Raw genomic sequence first — 24091 nt, 5'->3', positions numbered from 1 at the left:
ACTGTTCTTTGGTTACATTTCCCAGAAGTTCCCACTCACATGCATTCCCCTCTCCCTTTCCCAGCTCTGCTTCCATGTGTATGCAGCTACTAGGGAACAGTAGTAGCCAGTGGTGCACATGGACTATTTGACCTTGACTTCAGTGCCTTTTGCAAACTTTTATATATTATGGGGAAAATTGTAACTAATTTAAGATTTTTGCTATGAGTATTAGTTAATTAGCAGAAGGATGAAGGTAAAGAAAAGTAGTAGTTAAGGAAAGCTGTGCAACTGCCTTTCTTTTTGTTTCTTCCAATACTCATCTGCTGCCTGCTGCAGGTTTTGTTCCTTCTAAAAAACTAACATGTTGTCCACATCAAAAGCATTTTCTCTTGAAAGATCAGCTTTCAGTACAAAGTCATTGCAGAATAATCAGCCTTCCAGTACCTGAAGGCCTACAAGAAAGCTGGTGAGTGAGAGGACAAGGGGTAATGGATTAAAACCTGAAGAAGGGAGATACAGATTAGGTATTGGGAAGAAATTCTTCACTGTGAGGGTGGTGAGACACTGTCACAGGTTGTCCAGGGAAGTTGTGGACGCCCCCTCTCTGGAAGTGTTCAAGGCCAAGTTAGATGGGAATCTGAGCAATCTGATCTAGTGGGAGGTGTCCCTGTCCGTGCAGGAGAGTTGGAAGTAGGTGATCTTTAGTGTCTCTTCCAACCCAAGCCATTCTGTGATGCTATGGATACCCAGTGCTAATCAGAAATTAATTTATTTACTCCAGGTTTTTAGTTCTTATTTGAAAGAGAAGAAGCAGCCTGGTAAATAGACAGGGACATACCTACTCTTTCTGCTGTCAGACACCTGCATTAGAGGATGACAGGAGAAAGCTCTGCATCTTTATTCGTACTGAACAGCTTTTCTGAACTGGAGTTTTCTGGCCTATCTTGCAGATTTATCTCTTGCTTATTTATAATAGGAAAATAACCCAATAATTTTTTATTACTTTTTTTTTTTTTAATATCATCGTGTTTCCTGTACTAGTCCATGGAAAGACTTGCTGGCTTATGCCATAGTTGAATCATATTTCTTTCTTTGTCAATGTTACTTATGATTTATATGTGTGTGAGCAGTTGGGGTTCTTGGGAATTCTTCTGTGTCCTGTTTGATTAGATTGAAGCAATTCCCTGTTTAGCCTTCCATTAGACATTACCTCATATTCACCCAGGGTTTGCAGTTGACTTTGGGCAATCTAGAAGACCAAAATAGTATTTTTTTTATTAAGTGATATTATTAAATAATAATTATTAAAATACTTATTCCTAAAATGTGGGAGCTACTTCTCAGGCAGGTGCAGGGGACTGCATGGAAGTGCCACAGCCTGGTTTTTATATTGTATCCTGCTTTTGTTTGGCTTAAAAAAGAAGGTATTTGTGTCACAGAAATGAGGAAAACTTGTAGCTTGTGAAATAAGGTTAAGCAGTGCAGAGATATCCTCCTGTTTTTGAAGTGCAGGTGGCAAAATATTTCTGAGACCTCAAATGGAGTATGATTCTGGTGTATTAGAAGCTACCACTGTAAACTATTTTCCTTGTTCTCAAAAGATGCAAGAAAGAAAAAGTTGTAACTCAGGGTTACCACTGAGTACAAGGTTCATTAAACCTTGAAAATTAGCTACAGAGTTGTCTATAAACAGCATAAGGAATGCGTCAGAAATACAGAATCATAGAATGGTTTGGGTTGAAAGGGACCTTAAAAGATCATCTAGTCCAAACCCCCTGCAATGAGCAGGGACATCTTCAGCTAGATCATGTTGCTCAGAGTCCTGTCCAGCCTGACCTTCAAGTATTCCCAGGGATGAGGCATCTACCACCACTCTGGGCAACCTGTCCCAGTGTCTTACCACCTTCACAGTGAAAAACAATCTTCCTTTTATCTAGTCTAAATCTACCCTCTTTCAGTTTAAAACCATTGTCCCCTGTCCCATGACTAAGAAGTCTCTCCCCACCTTTCTTAAAAGCCCCCTTCAGGTAGTGGAAGGTCTCCCTGGAGCTTCCTCTTCTCCAGGCTGAACAACTCCAACTTTCTCAGCCTGTCTTCATAGGAGAGATGTTCCAGCCCTATGATAGTCGAGAGAAGGGTCACAAAGACTCACTACAGCAGTGCTGAGGATTCCAGAGCAGGATACAATACTCTGGGTGGGGTCTCACCAGAGAGGAGCTGAGGGGCAGAATCATCTCCCTCAACCTACCAGCATATCTGTTGTTACTGTGTTATTTCACTGAGTTGATGATCATATTTGAGAAAAAGTTTTTTACTGCATTGTAAGTTCAAGTGTTACTCTCCAGCCTAATGAGTGAAGTTTACACCCTATTCCTCAATTGTGTTAGAGCTTCCTAGCTGCTTCTCCAGTGTAGCTCTGGAACTGATTGGACTCTAGTTCCTAGATGTAGGATTAAGATATTCTTAATTTTTCACTGCACTTCAACAAGTTAGTTCACTTGCTTTCCAGTTAGTCTTGGTGTTTATTGGTTAAAATTATGGTCTTTACCTTTTATATTCTGCAGAAGTATTTTTTTGCTAATAGGACAGACTAAAGCTTTTCCATATATGAAGTGCAAATTACCTACTTTCTCCATGGTCATTCCTTACACCAGTTCCTTTTTTACACTACATTCCTTTTGCCAGTATTTCCCAGTAGATTTCAAAGCTCAGCCAGTTTTTCTGGAAGAGCAAACTGTGCACCTTCAGCCAGGACTGTGCTTTAACCTTCCCATGGTTAGAGCTGAACTGGGAACTCCAGCTGTCTTGCTAGCAACTGAGAATAAGGGCTTGTGCCTGTGAATGACCTCTTTACTGTTCAGTGGCCAAAGAATATAAACCTTATTTCTGGAAGAAACTAGAAGGACCACAGACATCTGAGCAAGTGTCAGATATACCTTTTTGGCCTCGTGTTTGGGGGATAATCTCTTGAAGGGCATGGAGATCTGCAGTAACAAAAATGTGGATGAAATCAGAACTGTCATAATTATTCCACAAAAAATATATGGTCATGACAACAATCAAAGTATCTCAAATGTTTACACAGTGTTAAAAGAGGTTAAAAGAACTTACTGTTTATTTTTTAAAAATAATCTACATTACTGTAGACCATTCCTGTGTCCTTGTGGCTAAAAGATGTTTTGTTTGGGTTTGTTTTTTTTACAGCAAGCTAGAAAGCCCTATGATGTCCGAGATGTTATTGAGCAGTATTCTCAGGGTCACCTCAACCTGATGGTGCGAATCAAGGAGTTACAGAGGAGGTATGTCAATAAAGTTCAGTGTCTGTATCCATAAATACCAACAGAGAGATGTTTGTATCTGTTGCCTAGTGTAATGTAAAAGGAGCTTAACATCTTTGGATGGCTGAAGTTGTGACTTTGAAGAGCTCTGTACTTCTCTGACAAATTTGTTTGAAGTCTGATGATGTTTTGAAGCAGCGTATGTGCATAAATGTAGGGCACAAGCTGATTTCTGCTCCTAGTTTTTCTTGGGAGCCTAGCATGGTTCTTATGCTTTTCTTGGGAAGGATGTTATTCATTGCAAACTAACTTGAAGATGACAGGGGAAATATAGGTACGATATTTTCTAGCTTTCAGTACAGTTTCTGTTCCAAAAAGAATGCCTTTGAGTGCATTTCCCATTACAAATCAGTCATAAGATGTCCGTTTCTAAAGTAATACTCTGATGATGGATTGCTTGAAACATAGGAAGTGTTTTCAGAATTACTTAGATGGGTACCTTGCAGGTGTATCTGGAAAAATTTCAGTCCTCTCTATTGGTATTCAAGTAGTGCAACAGTGAAATGGAGATGTATTTGGCAGAAAGAGATGTAATTTAAGAGAACCCATTAAGTGTTAGGTACAGTAATTGGTATAGGGGCTGTCTATACTAAAGAATTTGTGAGTAAGTCCATGTTTAAAATATTTTAAAATAGCACGTTACGTTGCTCCAAGAATTTTTAGTAGTGAAGCCAGGATTTAGTCAGCAACTTAAAAGAGTAATGCTTAAAGGGGCAGTTCCTGTAGCCCTTTTCAGGCTCTTGTCTATAATGTGTTTGTAGACCCTGCTGAGAGTTTATGAAACTGTGAGGATGGTTCAGTGACAGCTGACCTAAACTGTAGATGCTGACTTTTGTGATTAATTCATTCTTTTATGGTGAACTTGACCAGATGAATTAATTTCTTGATATTTGTCTTATACTGTGTAGTGATGATGAAACCATTGCTAACTATTATAGCTTTTTATTTTAGAGTAATGATGACTGTCTTTTTGTTAAAAGGACCAGAAGATGATAGCAATGTCAGTACTTCAGTTTAATGAATGAGCAACGACATAAAATGCTTGTAGAATAATGAAGAATAAATTATGTTTCAAATTAGAAATCTTTATGAAGATTGTTATCTGACACAGGATTTATAGAACTGCTTATTTTATTATTGAAAGAGCCATGGTTGCAGAAGAAGCTCAGAGGAGCACATAAACAAGGATGGAATATTCTTCTTTTAATTCATGTGTTCAGGCATCTCAAAACCAAAGCTGTTGGTTTTTCATTAATAGGCACTTGCTCTGCCTTCCAAGTCTACGTGAATGTTTTGCTTACAGCACCTTCTGCACAGGAAGTGCAGTTCTGGCAAAACATCTGAGTGGGGTCATACAAATACAAAACTGAGCTGTTTGATCTTGGTTTGTGATCTTTTTGGTTCACGATCTTTCATTCCCTGAAGAGCTGCCTAACGAATCGGCCTTAAGGAGCAGCTTGTCTGGATGTACTGGAAAAAATGTGAAATTTCATGTCCTCAGCTCTCAGTATTGGTATGTTGGTGTAATGGAAAGCCAGAAAAGGAGAGTTTGTAGTCACTATTCTACTAGATTAGTAGGGATAGATGGAAGTGTGGGACTAAACACTTAAGCCAGCATTAGGAAATCAGTGTGGCCTTTTGGCTTCATCTTCTGTGAATTCATTTTTGACTTGTTGGTTTTTTGGGGGGTTTTGTGCCTACTTTTCTGTCCTGAATTGTTGCCTTTTTTTCCTGAGTGAATCTACTCAACATGAAGTGAAATTTGCTTTTTGTTATGGCATACCTTAAAAATATTTTACTGGGTTTTGAAACTCAATGCATCAGTAAAACTGGAGAAGAGGCTCTGGGGAGACCTTGCAGCAGCCTTCCAGTACCTGAGGGAGGCCTACAACAAAGCTCAGGAGGGACTTACTATGAGGGTGTTGAGTGACAGAACAAGGTGTAATGGCTTAAAACTGGAAGGTGAGATACTGGGAAGAAGTTACTGATTGTGAGGGTGGTGAGACACTGGCCCAGTGAGACAGGTTGCCCAGAGAAGCTGTGGCTGCCCCATCCCTGGAAGTGTTCAAGGCCAGGTCAGGTGAGGAAGGGTGTCACTGAGGACCCCGACCCTCCTGGAACACTAGTGCTGCCATCTCATCCAGAGGACTCCAGGGGGTGGGTTGAGGTCACAGCACACAAGGGGATCCCAGGGCAGCAGAATGGCAGAGAGGTGTGATATGCAGGAAAGGAGCTGTTTGCCTCCCCAAACCTCCTCCCAAATGAGGCCATCTCTCAGGCCACTGCCCCCGGCTCTTCCAACAGCCACGTTTGGCCACAGACATCACCATCACAGTGGTCTCCTGAAGTAAGGAGCCACCTCACTGCCAGGCACCATAGCCACAGGGACCTCAGGAGCTGACCTTTGAGGCACTCAGATGCAAAGATGGCCAGTGGGAGTGGTCAAACAATGGTGAGGCAGGTGGCTACCCTAGAGCAAAATACAGTTGCCTGCTCTGGTGGAATTGCACTTAAGTACAAATTAAGAGGCAACAGAAAGCTGCAACAAGTAAACTGAAGAACAAGAAAAAGAGGAAATCATGCCATTCATGTAGAAAAACAATAGGCATGGTAAAACTTTACAGTGGTTAAAGAAGCTAAAGACCAGTTTAAGACTAAGTCCATTTTGTATTATATTTTTTATTTTCAAGCCCCTCTTCTTAGCCCAAATGAACTGCTTCACTTGCAGTACAAACCAGAAATACTTGAACTTCACTGTGCTTGTTTGCAAAGAGGTCTCCTCACTCCAGCCTAGAGAAAGTGAAGATGCTAATTCAGCCTCATAAAGACTAAACATTTTTATTTTTGTTTTATAGATTGGACCAATGCATAGGGAAGCCATCTCTTTTTATCTCAGTCTCAGGTAAGTTAACATGAAGGATGTTTTTAAAGTTAATCTGATGAAGATATGATTAATGGAAGATACTTGTTAATTTTTTTATTTTGTTGCCAATTTTGTTACAGTACCAACCAGTTGTGGTCTGAAGCTTAAGCATCCGCAATAATATTTCAGCATCATCACTATTAAAATAGAGTTGTTCTTATTTAGATATTTAAAGCACCTACTTTCACTGAAGTTTTTCAAATGTTGGCTCTAATCTTTCCAAGATTCACCATGCTTTTGATAAAATGGCATGCTATTATTACAGAGTTCCTATAAAATCAGTAATATTCATACAGAGCTTTATTAACTTTGAAAAGAGACTGGAAAAGGAGCACAAAGTACTATGTTTGTTTGTGACAAGTCTGACTAATGAAAACTCTGTTAATGTCATTTTCAACTCCATGTTGCTACATAGTATATATGGGAAAAAATACAAAATGTTACCAAATGCATTGTTCCAGTTGGCTGTCCTGGCTTCTGCATAGCAGCAGATTGTTTTTAAATTACAATTGAAACATTAACTAGATTTGGAATAGTTTTGTACTCCCAAGTTAAACCATAAATTAAGGTTGAAAATGCCTTAAGCTTAAGGGCTATTAAAAGCCATGGTGTGGGCTAATGCTATAAAAAGAAACAAAAAACTGCTTTTAAGGAATAGAACTACCAGCCTGGCAAAGGTGTTCAATTACACTGTGTTGGTGGGCCAGTTAAACACACCCTGTTGTGGCTTGCTGCTATTTTGTTATAGCATTGTATATTAATTTGAAAATGTTTCTTGTTTCACAGAAAAAAGCAAAGATCGAGGGAATAACACAATTGGTGCCAGGCTGAACAGAGTGGAGGACAAGGTAAGTGTCAGTTAGACTGTCAGTGAATGAGAACATGGTCTATGATAAAACAGTGCTTGTTTCATAGGATGTGGGGAAAAACTCAGCTTAAAATATAATTCAATGCTAGGCTTTTCCAGGTGATGGAATGTAATTGCAATTGCATATTTGGTTCTTTCTTGTCATTTTAAGAGTAAGAAAAAAATAACAGACTTTAATTGATTTCAGTCTTTTTGGGACTTGTTTCAGGTTTTGATTTTTAATTGTATATATTACACATGTCTCAATGCTCTACTTCCTTCCTCCACAATAGATAAAAGTCTCTGTGCCTCTAATACCTCAGTATATTATGGTCCCTAAGATCTCCCTTTGATCATTGCTCTGTTGTTTATATAACTCCACCTACAATTCCTTAGAGAGAACGATAGCAGGACTTGTTCCGTCGTGGTTTTTATTCCTTATGACAAATGGAGTTTCTCCTTTCAAATAACACGAAGCCAGAAAAAATCTGACTTTTTCTGTAATCTCAAATTAGCAGTTAAGTAGTTTGTAACCCTTTATTTCAGTGCTGGCTGTGCTTGAAAAATTAAATGACAGGAAGATGCTATGACATTGTTAAAAAATATAGGTTGGCCTATGTTGGTATTAAGGAAAGAAAGGGACAGTTAAAAGAAATCGTTTGAATCCTTTACTGATCCTTAAACTGATTTGATGAAGGGGGGAATTTCTTTACCTTAAGATACATGACCTTACAGTCATGTATCTTAACTGTTTATTTAGTGTTAAGGAGTGATTTTTATTCATGAGGAAGGGAGCTTTCAGAGTGTTTCTTCCACAACAGGAATTATGTGATAACGTGAAGGATTTGTTCCGCAGAAACATCCAGTAAATATTCTGTAAACCAAAAGATGTGTGAGCAACACTCGCTTGTGACATGTCTGTTCCTCACACATTTCTCCTTAAATACATAAGATAAAATTGAATTATACTGCTCAGAACTGTACTTCAGTTAGCTGGAAATAAAGGCAACAGGTGCCTTTTGGTATGAAGGAGGACAGATGGAAAGGCTGAAGTAAAAGACAGGAAGGTGCGTTTTGCAAAAAGAAGAATCACTGTGCAGTGCTTGTGTGCATCTGTGGTTAGTAAGTGCTCTTACACGTGGAAGCCCTTTCCAGAAAGTTCAGATTACATTTATTTATTTTCACTCCGTAATGTCAACTAAAAGTGTAGAACACTAAAAAATGTCTTGTGACTTGTGACAAAGAGCAACAACTTTTCAGTTTGGACAAATAATTCTTAAGTGACATTTCAAATAGCTTCTCGGTGCTGTTTGTAAAATCTCCAACGACCCTGGGAAAGCTTTGGTGGTGCACTGCTCAGAGATAAGCTGTTTGAGGATTATTAATTACTCTTTTACATCCTTGCAAGTAAGTACACTGTGAATTTATAGCAACTGTTGTTTTATGTCTTGTAATGGGACTGTAAAACACTCCCTGTTTAATTTTAGTACAGCCAAGTTAAATTTTAGCCTTGTTTTAAGTAACAGACACTTCTTTCTTTGCAGTTGCATGAGGTCATCTGTGGTTTCAGAGTTGTATGTTATCTGTGCTATACAGCTAGTCCTATCTGCAGGAATTTTATCTGCAAGTAGCTGAAAGGCTAAAAATAGAGAATTTCGGTTGGACTCAGCAAACAGTGGTATACATGACAACACAGCAGCAATGCTGAAATCACATTTTTGCTGGAGCTGCAGGTGGTGGCCAAAGCTGTTTTTCTGGTATTTTCACTCTCTGAAATTGCCCTTCTCTTTCCCCTAAAGGACACGGCTTGCTCTCAACATACAATTAAATCCTTCTTGAGTTAAGCACTATATAACAGACATCTGTATCTGCTGGTTTTTAAGATGACTACATATTTTAAACAGCTACATCCCATTTAGTTTGTGAATCAGTTTTCAATCTTGGACTTCGGAAGGAGAGATATTTAGGTGTGCAGGCTACTGGCAGCATGTAACCACCTCTTGTGCATTTGAAAAATCTCCTTTAAGTCATTTTAAAACGAGCCATAGCCTTCTGAAATTATTTGGACACTCCTGCTACAGTAAGAAATTACATGGCACTTCCCATGCCACAGGAATAAGTTGAGTTGTTGTAATAAATCCTATAAATACTTGTAATAAATACTTAATTAGTATGCTCCTTGCAGCAGAAGTCTGGTGTGCAATTGTCAGAAGGTCTGTGTAGTCTGTGTTAAAGATGAAAGAGAAGAAACCCTGAACTTGCTTTTTTTTTTTAAACTTTGTTGCTTCTGCTCATGGATGTCTCCTGTCAGTGCAGTATCTGCTACCTGCATGTCACAAAGGTAGAATCCAATTTTCCATATATTCCTATAGGCTTTTGCAGAGGTGGATTTTAACCTGAGAAGTATTTACAAATAAAGATAATTCTGTCTTCAAGAGTATTTAATCATGTTTCTGGGACATCATGTCACTCTTGCAAAGCTTTTGTACTTGTGGTACAAGCAGGCATGCTCTAGACACATGCATGTGGCTGGCAGTACAGAGGGGATGGCACCCGGGAGGGACATTTTAAAAATGACATGCTTAGAGTCCAACAGCAGTGTATGGGCAGGAATTATGACACTTTATGGCACAAATCTGAATTTCCAAGTATTGAAATCAGGAAAAAAAAAATTTTTTCTTTTAAATTTAGAAGCATGTTTATGTGAGAAAGGCTTGTAAAGTCTGTTCATCTTGTGCGTGGGGTGAAACTTTGTCCATGTAATATATAGGCTGTGATAATGGCAGTAAAAGTTGTTTCCAAATACACAAAAGCCAGGGGGAGGAATCACACTTAGAGGAACCTTCCTGCAGATTCCTTCCTGTAGAATTTTGTAATCTTGGAAAGCAACTGAAAAGGTGGTTTTGTAAATGTAACTAGAAACTGCGCAACCCGAGAGGCCTTTGTTTAAAGAAATCACAATCTAGTATGTACTCACAGCTGGTTTTGACTTTGCCATTGTTCTCTGTTGCTTATAAGGCTGAGAATAGCAAATGTGATGTTCTTACAAGGGTGAATTGCTATGGCTGAGCACAGGCAGTTGCAGCCCTGCTGTACCCACACCCCAGTCTGCTGGGAGATCAGCCAGCTTTGGTCCAGAAGGCAGGTAGTTGCAGCAGTGCAGGGCCCAGGTTGAGCTCAGAAACCCACTGATTAGCACTGGTCCAAGTGTGTGCATGTGGGTATGCTGCTCTGCTGCCTCAGTGTTGTCAAGTGGGATTACAGCAGCACATCAATTTATTTGTGGTGACCAGCCTTCTCACTTTTTATCCCGAAACATCTGTGAATGACTATTTCAGCGTACTCTCAGGAAACCTGGCCACTGCTGGCTCCCTACCAAAACCCAAAGCAAGCCCCACTTTTGCAGCAAGGCACAGCTGTGTGTGCCCAGTGCTGCTAATGCTCCCGCAGAGAGCACCATGTGCCAGTGCCTTCACGCTGGGTGTGCCTGGAAGTTCCATCCAGGAACAAGCTCACAGTGCACTCAAGAACTTCTGTGTGCTCCACCTCCTCTTTTCTTTTCACTGCTTCAGTTTTAGCTTGGGTGTAAATGACTGTGCTGCTAGCTTTTTAGAATAAATTAATCTGTTCTTTTTCAACCTTTTGCTGACCATTAGTTTAGATATCAGAGGCACAGCTTGCACTTTCAGGTAATCAGCTGGGCTTGTTGTCCAACTAAATTTTAAGTTTTAGAGATTTAAATGGACATTTCAGTTTAAATGGAAGGTATATAGTAGTGAGACATGTGACACCTTTTAATGTGAATCCAAATAGTTCTGCAAGACAATATTCATTCCAAGCATATGTACATTTTGCATGCTTAGAGCTGAAAATGTGAACCTGGTCTAGTATTAACCCAAAGGGCAACATGCGGAAATTCAAACATGTAGTGCAACAGTGAACAAAAAATAGTTTCATTTTTTCTGATTTACTTTAAAAGCAGATTGCACCAAATTATACATGAATTGAAAACTAATCTATCACGTGAAAGCATCTACCCTAAAATAGGGTATGCTAAAATAGATTATACTGTGCTGCTTGAGTTGCTTACTGTCAGTCTGAACTGATCTTGGAAACCAAAACAGAAAAGAAATTCTCTTCTTTACACAGTTCTTCTGAGCTCTGGTTATGGTGATGTAGAGTTCTGGTTATGGTGATTTGGTTTTCTGTCATCCATCTACAGTTCCTTTGATTATTACATGTATAGATCCCATGTTCAGTAATAGTGTAAGGATATGACATGTATTTGGTACATTTTTCACTGTGAGTGCTGCTTGTGAAACTCCTTAAAAAGGCTTTATTTCAGGTGGCATTCAAAAAGTGGTGGAGACCTGCATGTTTATAATATTTATATAGGTAGTATGACTGGTTACAAGTGTTCTGTAATTGTTTCACCAGAGCATTGATTCTATCCATACATGTATGGGAAACCAGTTTGACTAGAATCACGTTGAACACAGTCCGGATAATCAAAATGACCATTGATAAGTCTAAGTCCAGTTTCTGCTTTTACTCTTGCTCTTCCCTGCTCTTGCTTTCTAATCAAAAAATAGTTCCCCATTGCAAAAGGTTTTGTATCTGATTTATTTCTCTTGTTGATTTACTCAAAAATACATGAACTTGAGTTATATATTGCAGAGGACTTTCAATGTAATGTTAATAAATTAGCTATTTTATTGAATAATGAGGTAAATTGTAATCACGTCATTTCAGATAATGTACTCTCAGCCCATCCAATGCAGAAAAGTTTTAGGACATGCTCCAGAGCCTGTTAAAGGTGGTGGGAGTCTTTCCTTTGACCTCACAGGCTGTCAAGCAGGCCTTTTAATAACATAAAGTAGCCTTAATGAGCCAACACTTCAGCCCTGCTTCATCAGGGTAGGCAGAAGCACTCAGCTTTCTCAGAGTTGGATGCCTTTGAGAGGATTTTTTCTTTTGGTTGTTTTAATACAGTTTTGCACAGTTATGCAGATGTGTTCCATGACAGCATTTTTGTCATAAATGGAAATAGAGATCTGTACATATATTTATTTCATTAATCAATGGTCCATATTTACAATCCTAAGAACATATGTTAGGTGCTTTAACATTTTACTTAGAAAACTACTACATCACCTACCTCTACCTGGGTTCACAAATGCCAGGTTTCATGTTGATAGCTTGTTCACCTAAAAAGAATTCTTTGTGTTTGGCCACTCTTTCATTTCATGTGAAATACCTACACTATCTATCATAAGATCAAATATCGGTGGGACTTTGTGTCTATCTTTTATGGCATTGTGTAGCCTGGAACAGGTACTGTGCTTCCTGGTGTAACATAGCGATTAATGCAAGATTCAAAAAAGGCCTTGACTGATGATGGTCTTCTTGCACATCAGCATGCAATGAAGAGGGACATTTTGTCTTTATTTTTAATCAAATAATGATGCTGAAAAATTGGAACTGGAAGACGTTGCTTTACAAATTGTCTGGTATGGAAATATTCAGCACTTTGCAGGCTGAACATGCACTAGGAAGCCTCAGTATTGAATATTGGCAGTTTCTGCTATAGGTGCGTGAGGATTTTCCCTCCTGGTACCTAGAAACAGCACTAAAAACTGTGGGCTTTGATGGAAATTTTGAAGGATATGCAAAATCAATAAAAATCAAAAGAACCACTGCCAAGCAGTTACTCATCTTGTATGCAGTTCTTGCAGTAATGCAGAAGTAATAACCTAGGGGATATGGAGGTATATTAGAAGCCATATGGAAGATTAAGTATCCCTATTAATTTAATCCTTAGTCTTTTTCCAGATGCTGAAGTACAAGCATACGGAAGCAATTTTGATGCTGAGCTTTGTGATGGAGGATGCCCATTTTCTATACATTGAACTACAACTAAGCACATCCTTCATCAGTCTGGGTTATTAGGCATTTCATAGCTTTTCTTTCACCAATCTGATAATATTTCAGTGGGTAAACAAAGAAAAACTGCAGATTTCTATTTCCAGGATCCAAAGCTTCCCACCTCTCCAGCTATACTAAAATAAATTCACCTACATACATGATAAAAATAAAAACAAAAATTACTTGTAAGATGCACTGCTGCCAAAAGCTTTGATAGCCAGAATAGAAACAAACTGAGAGAGATTAGGCGAAGTCATGGACAAGGGCTTGCTTGAGGATTATTAATCAGGATGTCTGTATAATTTCCAGTTTAGCAAGTACTTTAAACAGTAGTCAGCAATAAGTTAGTAAAGGAACAGCTTGATTTTATGTATATGTACTTAAACTGTTTTTTTAAGACTGTGCTACAAGCCTTGCACCAGAAACAACATAACTGGGGCAGAGAAACTTCAGTCTTCTTCAGTATAGCCCTTAGGATGGTAGATTGTTATACACAGCTGCTTGTTACTGGGTTTGGTCACCCAGACAGCCCCATGCAGCTGAATGTTGTGGTACAGTTCTGAGACCTGAGCTGTTTCTGAAGGCCATGTAAGCAGACCCCTGTGCCTGCCTAGAGGACATGCATGTGAGTTTTTGCAGCACCATACCTTGATGATTGTAAGGTCTTTGGAATAGCCTTCACTTGCATCCATCGGTTAGAATTATTTTTTTCTGTTTGAAGATCAATGCATCCTGCTGCAGCACAAATGAAAAACAATCAATTTCTGCATTAATTTTGAAATTATTTAATATACACAGTGTTAAGTTCCACCCATAACCCGTAGGATATTTTCTAGGCAGAACAGCTTAGATGTAGTCACAGACTTGGCCTAGCAACCAGTGTTACAAGCTATTGCAATGTTCTGTGGTCTGTTTCTGAAGTGTCAGCTCTTTTTCAGATGGAATGTGATTACACAAAAACCCCCAAATCTAGCACTGAATATGAATAGCCACAGACAATGAGGATATTGCAGCTCTTTAGCATACTTGCAGGAATTGAGAGTATACACTTCCTCAATGCTCAAAAATAAAGCTAAGCAAGACAAAATATTATCTTTATTCTAGAGAAGAGTGACTAAAGGTAGTTCAAGCTCTCTCACAGTTGCTGTGCTAGTATTCAAAAGCAACAACTAATTAAGCTCTGGTCATTCAGTCACATGCACGTGGTACTTGAGGACACAGTTTAGTTGTCATGGTGGTGCTGGATTGACTTGATGACCTTAGAGGTCTTTTCCAACCTTAATGATGCTATGATCTGTGATACTCCTCTCCTTATTTTCTGGAAAGTAAAAAGGCAAAAGTGAAATAATCCTTATGAGAAGACTTTCTAATGAAGTGAGTTTCCATAGATTCTACTGCAAATTTCTAACCCTTCTCAATGCCGACAGTAGTTGGGCAGCATGACAGTGAAGACAGAGTGTACACTTTTACAAATGCAAAGTATTTTTAATATTAATATATAGATTCAGAATTCTTTTTTTATCTCATAAATTTCTGTGATTGTTATCCCTGTTTGGCATCTGATTAATGACTTTTTAATTCTTATCACTGGCAATGGTGCTTGCTTGTGATCTGTATAGCTGTCTACTTACTTATTAAGAGCAGAAATCCCAAAGGAATAAAATCTAGGGAATTGGCAGGGAGGAGGAATGAAACAAGAAATTACCAGTTGATAATCTTTTAAACACTCTTCAGATTAGTTACTGCTTTTGGAATCAGCTTTTTGTTTATGTTTGAGCAGGTATGCAAGTGGATATAAGGTCTTCAGATTAAAATTACTCATCTTTTATTAAATCCCAGAAGGTCTGTTTTCCCTGGCATTCAAGATAAACTTGAAATATTTGAAAGGTAGTTTTCATCATTCTTGTGCATAGACTGTTTACATTTGATGGGAAATGGAAATGAGTGGTGAAAATGACGAGCGAATGTGGAACAATTGTATAGACTAAGTACCTTGTAGGGCAAATCAGAGAAAAGAGATTTAAGTGAGAAATGTGTGCACAATGGGCTACACAGAAGACTCACATTTTTCTTATACGTTAAAGGAAAAGAAATTACCCCAAGAACATCTTTGCATTTTATTTTGTGTGTGTGTTGCAGATGGATGACCAAAAACCATTCTATCATGAATTCAGGTCTTGGTTTTGATACAGTAGGATGATCTTTACTGAAGTCAGATGCATCAGAGTTGAAATTGTTCCTTCTCAAAGATATTTTTTTAGAGTGATTTTGCTGGAATTAAAGTATTTTATTTTCATTTGCAGTTTGGTATCAGAGAGAAGTGCATCAAGTTGAAAGGACTCAATTCAGGGTGCAGTCTTTTCAGGTTGGAATCTGGTCATCTCTTAGAAAAGATAGAGTAATGGAAGATATATTCCCTTTCTTACAGATTCAAATTCCATACCTTGTGTCACTCTTATTTGCTCTTTCCCCTTGCAAATAGAAATTGCAAACCAGAAGTTATGGTGTGCTGCTTAGATTGCAGGAAGAGAATTAGGCAAGGAGTCCTGCTTAGGGCTATTGCAGTCAAAGGAAAGATAAGAAAAATAGGCAGTCAATAAGAAAGAAGAATATGAACACTTGGTTCAAAGTATACCTACCCCTCCTAGAGCTCAGGAAACCAAGATGACAGTTTCCTCAAATCCTTTTCTGTTCCTGCATCCTACCCACTGGGATTGTGACAAAACCACAATTTGTCTTTCAGTAAGAAAATCAAGATTTGCATTGTTTCTATAAAAATCTAGAAAAAATGTTACCACTATGACTTCAATGTCTTTAAAGCATCCCTCTGTTTCAGCAGTTAGTGCAAGGCTGTGAACCCGTGTCACTGATGGCCCTGCTGGTCAGCTGGGCAGAGGTGATTGCCCTTGTATGCCATGGCCCTGACAGTCTCACGACCTGCCTTCCTTTAGTATGGACCTTTGTGGAAGCTTTATTATGTTTGTCATGGTACAAAAGCTCCTGCTCTGACAGACTAAACACACAAAGTGGAGAAAGGAAGGGAAAAAGAAAACATTGTTTCCCATTTTGACAGCCAAGGTGCAAGAAGTGACTTGCCCAAGGTATCATAGTGGTATCTGTGGCACAGCCAGGAGTTAAACTTAAGCTATGTCTGGAACTTAACCACAAATCAGCATTCCTTTTTGTTATTGTGCTTAAAAGCCCATTTAGTTTTGAAGTTATATTGGCCAGTGCAGTGTTCAACATGATCATAGCCCATTAGTACTAAAACCATCCAGTACTTGAGAACAGCATATATAAACACATAAACCACACCAACTCAGCCAATATAAATGTACTGGAACTATTTTAGACAGTAGATTTTAAATAATGTAGAAATTAATCTGCTAACATGATTTTGGAGCCCGGGAGCAGAGAGGACTGAACATACTTACATAACATAGAAACTGTCCAACATATATATAACAATGCATGTAATATTTAAAGCAAAAAAAAAATATATTAAATGCTATATTTGCACAGTCAAGCAGAGAAAAATATTCAAATGAGTTCAAGTATTCCTGTAAGTTTCTGTTTTAAAAGCCTTGAATCCAATGTTGCTCACCATTGACCCTTCACCAGCATCTGTTAATCTTGGGTTTATTTCAATTTCTCTCTCTTTTTTAAACAGATGACTCCACTTAAATCAACACTTGGTTTCCATTAGACAGATAGAAGGTGATTCACTAAGTAACATGTGCATCTTTATCTAGTTAAGTCCTAATAGCCTTAATATATCAAGGAGGCTGGTGTGATTAACAGCACTAAAGGCTTTGTCAGACCCTACTCCTACCTATTAAGCCCTGCTCTTTGTTCAGCCATAGAAAAAGAGTGAATAAATGTATTGTTTCCAAGCTGAAAATGTGTACATCCTTATAAGTATTCTAAAATTATCCCTATGAAAATATGCTCACAATAAATGCTACATCTACACGTATGTCTGTGTTTGTACAAGTCTACCAAGCCAAGTATGGGTTGGCTCTTTGCCCTGCCTGCACTGTCCTTTTTCTGTTTTATCATTTCATAATGGAGCCACTGTTTCTGTGTGATTTTCCTCCTGTTTGCTTCAGCTTTGTGCAGATTCTTTCACAATTCTATGTCTCTCGTTAGTCATAGTTTATCTGTCCCAGGGTAGCTGAATATGTATTGGTTGTGCCAGTATAGTTAATGTTAGCAACAAAGGCTTCTAACTTGGCTTAATTATCATGTATGATAATCCTGCCAAATGAGGCAGTCAAAACAAAAACCCCAAGAGTAAAATACATTCAAAATGTCAGCTTGGGGTCCTTGCTTCATCACAGCTGAGGTTTTCTGGAAATTTTCCAGTTGTGCCACCAGGGTCTGTGATTGCATGCAGGAGTGGTCAGGGTACTGATGGAAGCCTTTATCCTGCTACTCCCAAGTTGCTGGAGATTTTCAACCAGAAGAGTTTTACAGGATAACACCTTATGAAAGAAATGGGCAAGGATAATTTTTGTTACTTCTCAAAAAGAAACTGGCTGAGCCATAATCATGGATTCTCTACCTCTGTGTTTGCTTCATGTTGCATTAGGGAGTTTTGGCCAAGCTTTGAGTTCAAATAATCAGTCCCACAGAGATGTTGCCAAAAACTCTCAGGAGAATTTTGGTAGCAGCAGTGACTGGGGAGGAACAACATGCCTGTTCACCAATGCAAAGGACCAGTAATTTCTGCTCTACCCCTAACCCCAAGCTCTTCTGTCTAGAACAGTGGCCTGCAGACACATTGGCCAAGGGCCCAGAGATCCATCCAGCAGCATTTGCATGGCACTGCATCCATACATGGCTTTTTAGCCTGAGCTAAGCAGGAGTGTGAATTGTACTGTGAAATGAAACCCTAAAAAAAATTGACTGTAATTTTTTCACACTCAAATTCCCCATCTGTACTCTCCCCACAGCCCTCCTGAGATGAATTTGTGCTAATTAATAACTGTGAAACAAATGAGTGTTAAACTGATGAGTGCAGCAGAAAAAAATAGAGAAATAGTAATCGTTCTGTCTTTGGAGGCATGGAGGTACACTCAGGGAGTTGAAGTCTTTGGGATCTATGGCCTCTTTGCAGTTCAGAAAAATTTTAATGTAATGAAATTGGTCCAGCATTCAGGAAACTCTCTGAAGAATATGGTACACATCATTTTAAGAGACAGCTAGGTATCTTCTTGAAATTCTCTGAGAAAGCTAACACAAATTGAAGGTGGTATGAAGGTAAGGACAGGGAATGGTTTAATTAGATGTTTAATTAAGGATTAAATTCTATTAGCTGTGCTCAGCTGACAATTATTGGACAATACCTCATGGACTAGGGATCTCCTCTTTTTCCTCTGTCATTTCTGTATACTCCTCTCACTGCTGGATAGCTCTTCCTTGCATGAGGCTGAGGGTGCTGGGACCAGAGTGTGTCTCCTTGCTGTGCTAGTGAGTACTTGTGTTGAATCTGGTGACATCTGTGAACTTGCAGAAGCTTGAACCTTGCTTCTGACCTGGATCCCAGAGCAGCTGGAGGGCACTGTAAAAAAGAAAAACAAAACAAACAACAACAAAAAAGACCAATGGTGCCAATAAATAAAAATTCCTTTCTAGTTTCAAAAAAATGTCTGTTAAGAGTGTCAGAGCACGTCCAAAAACTCCTTGGGTGTTGTCTTGTTTTTCAGTGATGCTTAAGGTAGGAGGTAATGTTGAAAGCTTGCAAGAGGGCTCTCTCTGGCAGGAAAATGTGCATGTACTTAAGATTCCCGTTTAGTTCTAGGAAACCTTGAACTCAAGAACTGTAAACTTTTCTGACCCCTGTTTTAAACCCAAAAGAAGCCAAAGTCCTTTTACAATGCAAACTCCCATTTTCTTCTGCTTTCCAGTAGAAAATCCCCCTCTCCATTGAAACAGTGAAGTTTGCACTCCATAGTAAATAATACTGAGGATTAGTATAAAAGCCTCAGGTTATTGCTGCCCTCCTCCTAAGCTTTCTTTCATTTCATCATAGGTTGGTTTTGTACCAAAATGAAGCTGTGAGATACACACGTTGAACAGAAATCAAAGTCGTGCTTTCATCGCAGTCCTGCAGCTAATCGGTTGGCTTGCTGCTACAGGCATCTGCAGGCACCTTGTTCTGTACTACAGTAGTGTTATTACTTTGGAGGCCCAGCTATTTTAAATCATAATAGTGACACACTATGCATGCTTTCTTTCAAAAAGCCTGGGCAAGCCACGCTGGGTTGATTTTCTTGGCACACGATGTGCCTATAATTTTGTCTTATATTTTGTAATGTAGTTATCTGGGCATAGAATCAAAAAGCTCCACTGGATATATAAGAATTTATTTTTACAGAAAAACAAAACAACAAACGCATGCTTTGCTTTTAAATGGAAAATATTCCTTTAACAGCTCTAGATGTTTACGAACAAAGAAAATTACTGAGGAAAAAAAGAAAAGGAAACATTATGATTGTGGGAGATGTTTTGGAGTTTTTTGGCGAGACTGTCCAGGTGGTTTCTTAGTCAATTTTTCACTCATGACTTTGGCCATCTGCCAATATGCTTAGTGACTGGGTTACTCAGGACAGCTAGAAATATGTGATAACCATTCATGAAAAAAAAAAAAAGAAAAGCCATGCATGACCTGTAATAGTGGTCAGCTGAACTGACTCACTGTGGAAGAACTGTCCAATGGACACAGTTTATTCTGTGTTGATTTCTGTCATTAATGCTGCTAAAGGAATTAAAGTCAAGAAAGGAGGATCTAGTTTTGTGGCTCCCTCTTTCAACTCCCAGTAGCCTGGTTTTCAGAGGGGGTGGCAGACACTGTGGATGCTCACTAATTCACTTTAGAAATGAGCCCCTGCCTCTTCTCTGGAAGGGAATATCATGTTGTATTACCTGTGCAGGATTGAAGAAACAGCTGCTTGTCACACCGAGGACACTGAGAATCAGAAGAGCTAAACTCACCCTTGCTAATCTCTATGAAAAGAGAAAGAGTAGAGTTCAATGAAGATCTCAAATGATCTGTAATTTCGGATAGTAATTTAATTAAGTTGATTATAATAGCATGAAATGGGTAAGCATGGTAGTTCTATCAGGCTCCATTAAGAGCAAACAAGAGACCCAATTTCAACTGGAATGTAACTAAGAGGTACCTTTTTATTCCTGTTTTCTATATATGAAATTGGTGAATGCTACCTATGCTATTAGTGGTGAGGCTGAGGAAGAATATCTCCTGTTATATGCTTTTCTTTTACTGTTTTGACACAGGAAACTGCTCAAGCATGAATTGGAAAGAAAAAAAAAAAGCAGATGAGAGGGAGCTGACTAATTAGTTTTTATTTGCATATTTTTGTGAGAGATCCCTCACTGGAGTATAGGAGTATTACAAATGAGGACTTTTTGTGAAGGCATCATTTGGTCATCTGTGGCTATTTCCTGTGCATTGTTAGCTACTCTAAAACACAGTACCTAAAGAGATTGCTGTGATCAGAATTTTCCTCTTTTTCTCCTGGTGATGTTTTTTTTTCTCTCTCACAAGAGGGCTTTTCCCAACAATGGGGAACCATACATTGTATCCTTTTTTTCTCATCTTCCTTTTTACCTCAGATTTATTGATGCCTAAGACTGCTCATGGTGGTGCTTTCCCCAAGCATTCAGATTCGACTGCCTCTGTCAAAGACTTTCTGATTTCAGTCTTGTTTACCAGAGGCAAGAAGAGGTTAGCTTGGTTTTTGTTCTTGGTAGTCTGTAGATCTAAAACCCTTCCAAAAGTGTGTTCTGTTTCCAGACAAGAGGATTTGATTTAGAAAATTAGTCTCTGTAGCTAGTTGAAGGGAGGCAGACTGGTTAAAGTTTACAACCTCTTTTTGCTTAGCCTCTGGAACAGTGCCATGTAGTCTCAGGTTTCCTGTATAAAGAGGGATCTGTATTCGGTCAGAAGGTAACCAGGCAAGGTACATGAAGGCTACAAGGTGAATGGCTCTTTCAACAATTAAATCAGTTTGAGGTCTTTAAGATCCCAGCAGTTCCTTGTGTCAAGACAGTGCTGAGCAAGCAAAATTCCTAAAAACTTCAGGGGGCCAAAGTACCCACCCTTGAACAAAACATCAGAAAATACTGAAGAGGAATTAATTTTCTGAAAATCATAGAACACTTTGGGTTGAAAGAGACCTTAAAGACCATCTAGTCCAGTCCCTCTGTAATGAGCAGGGATATCTTCAACTAGATCAGGTTACTCAGAGCCCCATCCAACCTGACCTTTGTTTCCAGCTTTTTTACAGGGATGAGGCATCTACCACCTCTCTGAGCAACCTGTGCCAATGTCTCACCACCCTCAACAGTCATGATTTCTTCCTAATATCTAATCTTAGTCTGCCCTTTCAGTTTAAAACCAATTCTCCTCATCCTATCACAACACTCCCTGATAAAGGAGTCCCACCCCAGCTTTTCTTTAGGCCCCTTTTAAGTGCTGGAAGGCAGCCATAAGGTCTCCCTGGACACTTCTCTAGGCTAGACAACCATCTCATCCTGTCATCATAGGAAAGGTGTTCCATCCCTCTGATCATTTTTTTGTGGCCATCTGGACTCACTCCCAACAGGTCCGTGTCTTTCTTGTGCTAAGGACTCCAGAACTGGACACAGTACTCTGGCTGGGGTCTCACCACAGAGGAGCACAGAGGGAGAATCACCTCCCTCCACCTGCTGGTCACACTTAGTTTGATGCAGCCCAGGGTACGGTTGGCTTTCCTTATGAAGTTCCTTGGTTCTTGGGGAATCAGAAGAGGTGAGGGCTTCCCACATCTTCATTTCTTTTCCAGTGAGTCCCATGTCCTTTGGTTGTTCACATGCATACATACTTGTGTGGTATCTCATGCAAGGTATCTTGATACATAATTGTTTCTGGGAGCAAATACACCAATGCATCTTGAGCCTGAGGACTGAAGATCTTAAGTAGTTATTCTGACAACTGGAGGATTCACTTTGCTCTCATCTTCCTGAAACTGCAGGTGTAACTCTGCAATTACTAAATCACAGTCACATTCATCCAGGGTACAGAAGCTTTGTCTCAGGCAGAATAAAAGACAGGAAGAAAAGAAACATGTTCTTAGAAGCATTGCTTTCAAGTAACTTCGAGTTGCACTGGGAGAGATGCAGTAGTGAAGCTTGGTGGTTTTATAATCTCATTTTCCCAATTTCATCAAATTAGTGAGGAAATGCATCTTCTGTTTTGTTTGCTCATTTATCCATTGGTACATTGGAGCCTTTCAGTAAGCTTCCAGTTGCATGCTATTTGATTCTTTCTTTGTAGTAATTTGCAAAGTGAATTCCATCACAAAGAAAATAAAATACTAGGAATCTGATTTTGGCCACAGTTTGAAGAAACTGCAAATTGTCTTGACATGTGTAACCTTATCCTTTAATATCAGCAAGTTAGTTCTGCCAGCACTGTTGTCTCCACTTTGCCACTGAAAATAGGTATCTTTAAAATATTATAAAACTTGGTATTTCACTGTTCCTGAGCACTGTGTATCTCTTCCACTTCCAGTTGTTACTCAGAAAACATTACCAAATTAATTATTGTTCATTTATCAAACTTTTTTTTGGAGTATTCATGGGACCCTGGGTTTGGTAAAACTGTGAGGCTAAGGCCTGAATTAATTTAATGCAATTTTAGACACATGGAATCAGAGCCTGACATCCCTTTCCAAGTAGATGAAAAAGACTTTTATCTTCAAGGCAGCTTCTGCAGAGTAGGTGGGGTGAACCCAAGGCTGCTGCAATGTGCAGTACTGAGCTGCCAAGTGGTTTTGCAAGACCCTGGCAATCTCTTGCTTTTGCTCATAGTACAAGTTGGTTCATTCTGAGCTGGATTTTTGCAGGGATATCCCTAGATGGTAGGTCTGGCAATTAAACCTTTCCAGAAGTAGGTATTTCTTGTGCTCTTTTTCTCTCAATTTCTGATTTTCTAGAAGTACATCTGAAACAAAGGCATTCCAATATTTGTCTTTAAACAGATGGGCTGGAAAACTGCTAGCCATGGGGTAGAGGGTGTTGTGTTTTTCCTGATATTGCCTGATGTCTGTTTTGTTTTGATTTTTATGGAGTGCCAATTAATTTTTGTTCTCTGCTTAAGCTAAGCAAGAAATAGGTATCAAGTCTAGCTCACTAAGTGTGTGAGGTGATGCCAAGCAGTGTGAAATAGTTCTCTTCTGGCAACAATGGGCTGTTGTTCAGTATCCTCATGCAGGTTAACCACAGAGTTCCTCCTGAGAATCCTTCTGATTTATGATGACTCTGCTGGCAACAACCGAAAGCACTCTAGCAGTGCTTTCCACAGTGCTGTGTCAGCAGTCTCTTACACACACAGAGAGAACCACAGAATCTTAGGGGTTGGAAGGGACCTCGAAAGATCATCTAGTCCAACCCCCCTGCCAGAGCAGAATCATCCAGAGCACATCACACAGGAACTTGACCAGGTGGGTTTTGAATGTCTCCGGAGAAGGAGACTCCACAGCCTCTCTGGGCAGCCTGTTCCAGGGCTCTGTCACTCTCACAGGAAAGAAGTTTTTTCTGATGTTTATGTGGAACCTCCTATGTTCCAGTTTGCACCCATTGCCCCTTATCCAATCACTGGACATCACTGAAAAAAAGCCTGGCTCTGTCCTCCTGACACTCCCCCTTAACATATTCATGAACATTGATGAGGTCACCCCTCAGTCTCCTTTTCTCCAAGCTAAAGAGACCCAGCTCCCCCAGCCTTTCCTCAGCAGGGAGATGTTCCACTCCCTTCATCATCTTTGTGGCTCTGCACTGGACTCTTTCAAGCAGTTCCCTGTCCTTCCTGAACTGAGGGTCCCAGAACTGGACACAATATTCCAGATGTGGCCTCACCAAGGCAGAATAGAGGAGGAGGAGAACCTCCCTTGACCTACTAACCACACCCTTTCTAATGCACCCCAGGATGCCATTGGCCTTCTTGGCCACAAGGGCACATTGCTGGCTCATGGTCATCCTCCTGTCTACCAGGACCCCCAGGTCCCTTTC

General features: G+C 39.5%; 1 protein-coding gene across 1 annotated transcript in view; it reads left to right on the top strand.

The window, feature by feature from the left end:
- The window catches only part of KCNQ1 (potassium voltage-gated channel, KQT-like subfamily, member 1), a gene marked incomplete at its 5' end in the record, with an annotated part of 371679 nt that overhangs the window by 249205 nt on the left and 98383 nt on the right, over positions 1-24091 (top strand). The window contains 3 exons of the mRNA XM_010003898.1: positions 3187-3281; positions 6176-6222; positions 7030-7091. Of these exons, the coding sequence (XP_010002200.1) occupies positions 3187-3281; positions 6176-6222; positions 7030-7091 (204 nt within the window). The remainder of the gene's footprint in view (positions 1-3186; positions 3282-6175; positions 6223-7029; positions 7092-24091) is intronic.

This window comes from Chaetura pelagica, unplaced genomic scaffold (assembly GCF_000747805.2).
Source record: "Chaetura pelagica isolate M959 unplaced genomic scaffold, ChaPel_1.0 scaffold28, whole genome shotgun sequence".
Classification (NCBI taxonomy): Eukaryota; Metazoa; Chordata; class Aves; order Apodiformes; family Apodidae; genus Chaetura; species Chaetura pelagica.
Note: the sequence above shows the minus strand (reverse complement) of the source record. Positions and strands in the feature narration are given on the sequence as shown.